The sequence below is a fragment of the Sturnus vulgaris genome, chromosome 2, assembly GCF_052056855.1.
Source record: "Sturnus vulgaris isolate bStuVul1 chromosome 2, bStuVul1.hap1, whole genome shotgun sequence".
NCBI lineage: Eukaryota > Metazoa > Chordata > Aves > Passeriformes > Sturnidae > Sturnus > Sturnus vulgaris.
Window position 1 is genome coordinate 85,181,310 of NC_142244.1, and position 8,509 is coordinate 85,189,818.

General features: G+C 41.8%; 1 protein-coding gene across 4 annotated transcripts; it reads right to left on the reverse strand.

Moving 5' to 3' along the window:
- Positions 1-124: 124 nt before the first annotated feature.
- AKAP17A (A-kinase anchoring protein 17A) lies at positions 125-8,086 on the reverse strand. 4 transcript variants are annotated; one of them, XM_088159910.1, is made up of 6 exons: positions 8,033-8,086; positions 7,566-7,697; positions 6,484-7,226; positions 4,327-4,475; positions 3,446-3,686; positions 125-2,036 (listed from the first exon to the last, which is right to left on the reverse strand). In XM_088159910.1, exons 3-6 carry the CDS (start codon positions 7,156-7,158, stop codon positions 1,143-1,145), a joined length of 1,959 nt encoding a protein of 652 aa, XP_088016036.1. In that variant the 5' UTR covers positions 7,159-7,226; positions 7,566-7,697; positions 8,033-8,086; the 3' UTR covers positions 125-1,142. The 4 variants fall into 4 exon arrangements, with proteins under 4 accessions (XP_088016036.1, XP_088016037.1, XP_088016038.1 ...); XM_088159911.1 differs by lacking the exon at positions 8,033-8,086 and having other exon boundaries at positions 7,566-7,783; XM_088159912.1 differs by lacking the exon at positions 8,033-8,086 and having other exon boundaries at positions 7,627-7,780.
- Positions 8,087-8,509: the final 423 nt, after the last annotated feature.

An 8,509-nucleotide genomic window follows, 5' to 3' on the forward strand; every position in this document is an offset into this window, starting at 1 on the left:
CAGGACCATCAAGAAGAGAAGCTGAACTTCATTATTTAAATGTGCTGAGTGATGCTTTCAACAAACAGGTTCTTAACACAACACTTCTGCAGATTTTAATATATTGACACATGAAAACAGCAACTTCAGTTCACTGGAAACAGTTTTCTTTTTAATTTTACCATAAAAATGCAAAATAAACTCTTTCACTGTAACATTATAGCTTTTAATATTCCTGAGCTGCATTTTAAAAGCAAAAGTATTCTTAAATGGATTTAACAAGAGACACTGCAGCCTTACTTTTCAACAACACAAGTAAAAATAATTTAGCAAGAAGGCCCCTTTTTCAAGACAATGTTCAGCTCTTTATGTACCTGAAAAAATGTTTCAAGTAGTCCTATGCCACCTGAAATAATTACAAAGCCAAATATGTCAACAAAATATCGGAACAACTTTCAACCATTTTACCACTGCTTGTTACTTCCTACACCAAGTGTGCCTCTCTTACACGGAAAGTATTACACAAAGGCATTACATGCCAGAATAATTTCGGCCACAAAGCTTGGCATCATACAGACACATGAAGGAACCAAAGCAGTTTAAAAGGTATCCTGCATAACTTTATAGTCAGTTTTAAGAAAAAATATTAAAGTCCTGCTATCCACCTCAATCAATAAAAACTCTACTTTGATAAACATTATTTCATTGAATGCACCAGGAAACACTTTAAATCAAATCTGCATGTAATAGCTTGTCAGCTCTGAAGTTCCTATAACTGGCACCCACGTATTTCTTAGGCCAAATTAGGTGATAAAAACTAAATACACTAAAATTAAGGTTTAGAAAACTGAAACTGAAGAAAACAGGTTGGCTTTTAGCACTTTAGGAACTTGAGCACAAGCACAGGTGATTATACCTACATTGTGGTAGAAACCTAGAAACAGACAACAAAGGAAGGAAGGTAAAAAAAATCAGGCATCTCCTTTCTTGATTTCGGGGACTAGATGCAAGCTAAGAACTGGCTGAAACAATTGTTTTTTCTATAGCAGTCACACCGATGAGGTCTGGTCTCCAATTTTGCGGCCCTTTTGTCCTATCACAGCCTTTCAAAGGAGCCAAGGCCTCCGCTACCCACTCCAGGTACTCCTTTGTTTACTCAGTGATCACCTCCGGTGCCTTCGCCTCCTGCTCACACTTCGGCGACTTCGACTCCTCTCTCTCCTGTCCCGCCTTCGCTCCCTACTGCGCGTTCTCCTGTAGCGGGAGCGCCGGGGGCTTGCACTTCTTCGCCGAGGACTGCTGCTGCGGCGAGGGCTGTAACTTCTGCTGGAGTGTCTGTAATGCCTCCTGTCTTTCCTATGTTTTTCATCCCGGTAACTCACATCTCTTCTGTGTCTGCTGCTCTCCCGTCTACCCTTACTCTCATCACTGTTGATGCTGCTACATGAACGGCTCTTTCTTCTCCTTGCCTCTGCTCCATGTTTGTCCTGCTCACAGTGCAAGTCCTTCTTGCAAGTGTTCTGGTCATAGCTAGAGAGGCTCTTCTCGTCCTGGTTATTAGTGGGAACACACGAAAGTACCCCTGAACCTCTTTTGTCAGAACACCTCTCAGAGTTTGTAGCATGAAGATTCTCAACTTTGTCATGAACTTTGTCATGAATGCTGCCATTTAAGTACTTGCATTGAGTGTTTACACTTTCAGGGGATGCTACTTCTGTTTGGGAGCCAGGAGCCAGTTTGCCTGTAAGAGCCTGTCCTGAGGTAGACGTGATGCAGGTGGATGACACAGTGTGGGGAACAGCACTAGGGCTTTTCAGCACGTCAGTCTGAGATGCTTCCGTTTCTTCTTTGTTTTGATTAACTGCATCAATTTTCTTGCTCAGAAGATTGTTCAGCAGTTTCTCCCTCAGTTCCTTTTCTTTTCTCTGCAACCCCAGTGCTCTCTCTTTTTCCTCTTCCACACGTTTAAGCTCAGCCTCCTGGAGCCTTCGTCTCTCCTCTAGCTGCTGAAGACAAATCTTTTCTTCATTCTGTTCTTGCTCCAAAAGCTTTACTGTCTGAAAGACAGTCAAAGGGAAGAGTAAACAAAAAATACCAGCTCATGCTTCCAAGTCATAACATAACACAAAGGCAGCAATACAGCAAAAAAAAATAAAATCTAATCAACAGAACTTAATAATCCCAAAATAAAATGGTGTTTCCTTTTAAAAGGGAGAAAGAATCAAACCAAATCAACCAACAAAACCCACTAATCTAAAACTGCTGTAAGTTGAAACATTATTTGTCCACAATTCTTGAGAGAAGTTTTGTCTTCATGGCTCCTCAATACAACAAAAGTAACAATACATGAAATCTGCAGTACTGAAATACATTTATCAGGGTCAAAACTTTAAGATTTCAGTCAAATTTAAAATGTTAAAATTCAGTCAAATTGAAAATGTTTGGAATTTTATTAAGAACTTCTTTTAGATGATTGCCATCTGTGGTTCATAGATGACTTTACAATGAATCCATAAAAACAGTAAGTAATTAAATGGACAAATATTGTGTAGAAACTGATTGTCAGTTTGTCAACCACTTTAAAAATTCACTATTTGAAATGTTCAAATTTTCTTCAATTCTGACCTAGTGAAGCGGCTTAGTATAGACCTCAGAATTCTCTAAATGAAAGAAACACAATCCCTGTTTCATTAGACAACCTTTCTATTCCACAGCTACAAAGTTAAAAAGCTTGCAAAAGGCATTTCTCCCTTTTTCTAGTATATATTTGTTCTGTACATAGCACTGTGAGTTCAAAAACACTCCTGAAGTACACTGGCATCAAGAAAAAACTTGTGCTTTTCCACACAACTTTTTCTTTCTACAGAAAATATTTCACATACAGTAAACTCTAATTTGGTTTTATCCAAGTCTTAACCTTCATTGTTTCAGTGAAAAAAATAACAATACTGTTGGAGAGACAGGATCTAACATTTGAAACCTTGGCTGACAATACTTTTCCTACAGAAGAAATATTCTGCACATTTCAAACACTGACTAATGAAAGTTCAGTCTTTGAAACTGCAAAGAACAGTGAACAGAACTGCTGCGAAGCAGATGGGAAACAGCTCCAAACTGGAATCAGAAAAGGAGTCTTACATCTTATCCCCTGTGGTTAGCTCACTTCATCATGCTCACATTCTTTTACTGGACTTAAGAAAACCTGACAATTAATTTACAGCTAAAAAATGCTATTCAGAACCATAGGTTCAAGTTCACTTCCCATTTACCTACAAGTGCATATCAGTGTGTATCTTACCAAGAGAGAAATATTGTTTTATTGCACTTTTCTGAAACTTTGGTCTAAGGAATTGCATCTGCAGAGGTAATAAACCGGGTGTTTAATGAATAGTGTTCCCCACCTCTCAAGTAAAGGGCTTTGTTCTGTTGGCTTTTCATTCATTTCTGAAATAAATATTGACGCTACCTTTGCTCTGCTTAGCAGTTCTGCAATTAATCTAATGGACTGAAGATTTCTCTGAGCTAACAGGAGCTTCCTTTCTTCTAGCTTTATCTTCTCTTGAAGTTTTCTCTGTTCTTCAGCTTGAAGCTTTTCAAGTTGCTTTTTGTTCCGTCGAACTTCACGATCTTTCTGTTTCTGTTCTCTCTTGCGCAACTTCTCTTCTCTTTTTCTCTCTCTCTCAAATTCTTCAAGTTCTCTCTGCTTCCTAAAAAGAGTAAAATATTTTTGCTTTATCTAGGCAAAGAACAATTTCAAACTCCTACTGTATGTACAACACATTTTGTACTTCAAGTAATTTTTTTTCTAAGTAAGTCATGTTGATGAAGAACAAACAGAAAACTGAACATTTTAACCCTTGCTTGTGATAGCAAACAGTAATATTCTGCCTATTTTTAACAAGTTGGAATTCAAAGAAAAAAATGGCTACAGCAAGGAATTGGTTTTTTAATTACTTTGACAAGAGATAATAACAATTCATGAGGCAGCTGGGCAGAGAATTACCACAGCAAGAAGAAAAATACCAAGCCAATGAATGCATGCAGCAGCAGTGGGTTTTATTTCTGTGATGAGGACAAAATAGTAGCTTCTGCTAAAGGTCAAGGGCCTTTGAAACTAGGTGTCTAATGGCAAGATTTTTAGCAAATGGAGTATTTTGCAGATTTAATATTTTGAACTGAACATAAGCATAAGTGGTAAACTAAGTAACTACACTCAACTTTAAGTGCTCCACTTTAGCTACAGGAAACTTGGGTTCAGTTATTTTCCATCTTTTGATGCTGATATGAAGGAGTAGTTTTGTTATGCCTGATTGTTAAAACTATAACTGAACAATAAGCAATAAATACCTTTCTTCTTCTTTTTGTTTTTCTTCAGCTTCTTTCTCTTTACGTTTTTGTTCTTCTCTTTGCTTTTCAAGTTCTTGAAGCTTTTGCCTTTCAAGTTGACGCTTCTTAATTGATGCATCACTGAGGTGTTTTGTTGAGTCAAAAGAAACCTTTAAGTGATACAATTGGAAACAGTTTTAAGAAAACAAAAAAAACCTGAAAATCACAACCTGACAATTTTAACTTAGACCTTGATGTAAGTATAATCAGATGTGTAAGCCTTTTTCAAAACAAAAGGAACTTCTCTATGTGCCCACCACCTACTGTAATCAGGTAATTGGGAACTAAATTTGTGCACATATGTAGCAAAATCAGATACCACTTCATACTTCTGTGTCTCACAACCAAAAATAAACCCCAGTGTGGCTGAGGCTCTGTCTGTACAACGTTTTCAATAGCAGAATGGGCACATGCAGAACTCTTAATTAATGCATGCTGTTAGGGACTGGACACCACTACCTAGAAACAAGTTTAAAAAAAGGCCTTCCTTTCTGTGTAAAACTGTGATTCTTAAATTCAGCAGAAGACATAGTTCTACTGCATTCAGCACCTGGTTCAAGCCTCCCCACCAGTTCTAAAACCAAGATTCCCAAATTGAGGTATACTGCACAGAAGATCCCAAGTCATGGGAACAGAAAGAAAAGAAAGACACACATATCTGAAAAATGAGACTTCAGAGGTGCTCAGCTTCCAGGATATATGAACACACCTTGGTCATGTCCAACTGCATGCTGGAACAGGACACCACCAGACACTACAGCCCTGGTGTCCTAATCTCCAATTCTGAGTGCAAGCAGGCACTTAGCATAACACATTTCCATCGACCCATGGGGCAGAGAACAAGGAGCACATTCTCTGCAGTTTAATCTACTCAGGCTTTGGGCAAAATGATGTTTCACTAACAGACTGAGAGGACGAATAGGTACAAACAGACAAGGTGTGTTGACCTTGCATGACAGAGAGCTGATGTCCTGAGAGGGCAGCTGCCAGGAAGGCATGACTCTTCTTGCACAGCCAAACTAAATTTGGGAACCCTGATCTCCTGCACGTAAATGACAGTTTGAATTTCACCAGGTCAAGGCACAGCTTCTATTCCACAACTGACAAGCTTGGATAACAAGATAAAAGATCACAGTATTTTACTTACACTTATTAAACTACAATTTGAATAAATATCTGCATGTTCTCACATTGCACAAACGAATACTCAAGTTTTTTTTCTGAAATACACTCCTTGTTTTGATGGCTACTGAGCATACCAAAATGCATCTGCAAACATTTCACTCAACCAATATGTAAATGCACGGACCACCTCCAAACAGAATAAGTTTTCTTGAGGCTGTGCTTTCAGAGACGTTACATCTGAACAGACTGCCTTGTTCCCTCCTGTCACAGCTGTAATTTCTAAGACAATGAGGTTACAGAAAATTACTTCTGGAAAATTCTGTATGTAAATATTATGAAATAAGCATAGGGAGTCCACAGGAAGTTTGCTACAAATGAAAATTATCATTTAAATTTGTGTGGGCCCTTCCTGTATATTAGGCACACTAACGATTAACTGTGTATTTCTCAGACCAGACAGGCCACATACACCTAAACCTTTTAGTTCTGACCTTTTGACTAGCAGACCTAGTTATCAGTGCAGGGACCAAATACAGAGACTGTGAAATTCTCCCCCAAAACGTCTCTCTATAGTGAACACGTTAAAGAATCATGCACTTTATAGTCAATCTTCTGGTGAAATTTATCTGAACTTGCTCAAAACTGGAATTTTAAGTGAAATCATGATTTGTATTATTTTCTAAAGCAATTTAGAAAATTGTGTTCATGAACTTGATCATTCTATCAGCAGTTCTCATTTCTAGAACCGTTTTGTTAAGGAAGAAAGCAAATCCCCACTCACTTTAGAAATGCAGTCTAACAACATTATTTTCCTACCAACATTTTCCTCTAAAAATTGTATTATGTCTGTCCCATAAACCCACATTACTGCTATCAGTCACCTGTTGTCATCATTGTGGTATACAGATAAAGAATTCAAGCACTGTGGAAATAACATTTAGCTGTACTTGGCCTTTCATGTGGGTTCCCACACGAAAGGCTGCAGTCTCTCACCTTTATATTGCAAGCCACTGCTTTGCCATCATCGCCTTTGTACATCAGCTTCATCCCTCTCAGAGCATTCATGGCCTCGATGAATCCTGCATACTCTCGGTACTGCACATACGCTTCAAAGTTTAAATGGCCTCCAAAGCTGAAAGTGTGAAAATTCCTGCCAGTCATTTCTTCTCTGTAGGGGTCCAGCATGGGTATGTCCACGTTACGGATTTCTCCAAATTTCTGGAAAACTTTTATAAGCACTTCTTCACTTGGCTTTTCCGAGCCAGTCTCCTTTGCTGCAAACCACTTACAAGGCAAACCCTCCAAGTGAATAGTATCCGGCCTTTCCCCAGGCAAGGTTTCATTCATATCTTTCGCATCACGGAAAAATGAGTCCCAATCATGTCTGGTAGGAAAGTCAATCTTGTATTCTGCAGCACGCACTTTTAAAATGTCAGAGAAGCCACTCAGCTTTATTGTTTTGCCATCAAGGCACGCCAGAAAAGATTTAACCAAACTTTTGTTCTCGACTTCTCCTTCAAACCGAATGAAATCCATTGTGCTTTTAGAAATCCGCAGAGTGGAAAACTGATGAGTTTGCACCATCCCCTTCAATCTTTCCATCACTTCCCAGTTCGAAATGGATTTTCCTGGTTGCTTCAGCTGAGGAAGCGCCACACTGATGGTCATTTTTGTAATGGGTTTAAGGTATAACCCACAGGGAGCACAGAGCTCTACAGCTTCTGATGTATCATGAACTATTGTTGCAGCAGCCATAACAAAGAAAAAGCATAGGATAAAAAATAAAAGATGCAAGTTTAAGTTGCAGGCCAACAGTAGTCAAATAAAATAGCCCTTATCCATAAATAATTTAATTCTTTGGCGATTTAACCATTCCCAAGTTAAAACGATGTCTCTTAACACAAGAGTGAATTAGATAATTACAACCGAGTAGTACAAACATCTTAAATTACTTTACAACCACTAGAGCCTATAAGTAATTAAATCTCTGTAAGGCCTCTGAATAGAAAACTAGAAGCTGATGACAGTCTTAGGAATACATGAAGTTGGTATGTGATTGCTCAGAAAGCAGCTACCCTTTCTCAGGAGGGAAGGGACTGGCGGCGCGATGTCACACCGCTCCCAAATCTACTTAACAACAAGTGAACTCCAGCAGGCTGGCTCCGAGGCGGATCTCACGTTCTCCGGAAAGAAGACCTGGAAGGTGTCTGCAACGAGAGAAAAGCGTCTCTTTTATCTAAAAGCCCAAAGCCCCTCCGCCCTTCCCTGCTGGCAGCGCCGAGCAGCCTCCGCAGGACAAGGCGAGGTAGCAACGCGTATCACACCGGAGCCAGCGGCCACCGGCGACAGCTGTCCCAGGCGGGCGGAGCCCGGGCGGCGGGGGGACACTCCGGGGAGACGCCAGCGGGGAAAGCGCCCCTCGCCGATGCCAGGGTCGCCCGCACGCCCCGCCGCCGGCTCCTGCGCGTCCCCCGGCAGGTAAAGCTCGGCCCCGCGTCCCTCGCTCCCGCTGCCCGCACCGAACCCCCCGCGCCCGTCTCACCCGCAGCCACCGAGACGCGCCACCCCGCGTGCGCCGCCGCCGCTTCCGCTTCCGCGTGGCTCGAGGGCCCGGCCTGAGGGAGCGCCTCTCTGCGGCGGGACGGCGCCGCCTGGCGGCGGGGCGGTCCGCGGGGCCCAGGGAGGCGGGGAGTCCGCTCTGCAGAGAAACACGGCCCGCAGGGACACTGGGTGTGCCGTGCTGAGCGCACACCCGGCCCCGTCTGGGGACAGCTGGGGCTCGCTGCATGGCAGTGCTCCCCCTTGCACAGCATCGGTTCGGTGGGAAAAGAACCTCAGGGTCATCGAGGCCAACCTATGACCGAACAGCACCGCGGCAACAAACCATGGCACTGAGTACCGCGTACAGCGTTTCCTTCAGCACCTCCAGGAACCGTGACTGCACCGCCGCCCTGGGCAGCCCATTCCAGTATCTAATCGCTCTTTCTGTGAAGATATTCCTCCTAAAGCCCAACCTAAA

Excerpts from the sequence above, each read along its gene's own strand:
- AKAP17A (XM_088159909.1), bottom strand. The coding sequence starts at position 7,245 with ATGGCTGCTGCAACAATAGTTCATGATACATCAGAAGCTGTAGAGCTC. Across the intron at positions 4,476-6,483 it reads CAGTGGCTTGCAATATAAAG|GTTTCTTTTGACTCAACAAA; the intron begins GTGAGAGACTGC and ends TATCACTTAAAG. Across the intron at positions 2,037-3,445 it reads AACTGCTAAGCAGAGCAAAG|ACAGTAAAGCTTTTGGAGCA; the intron begins GTAGCGTCAATA and ends ACTGTCTTTCAG.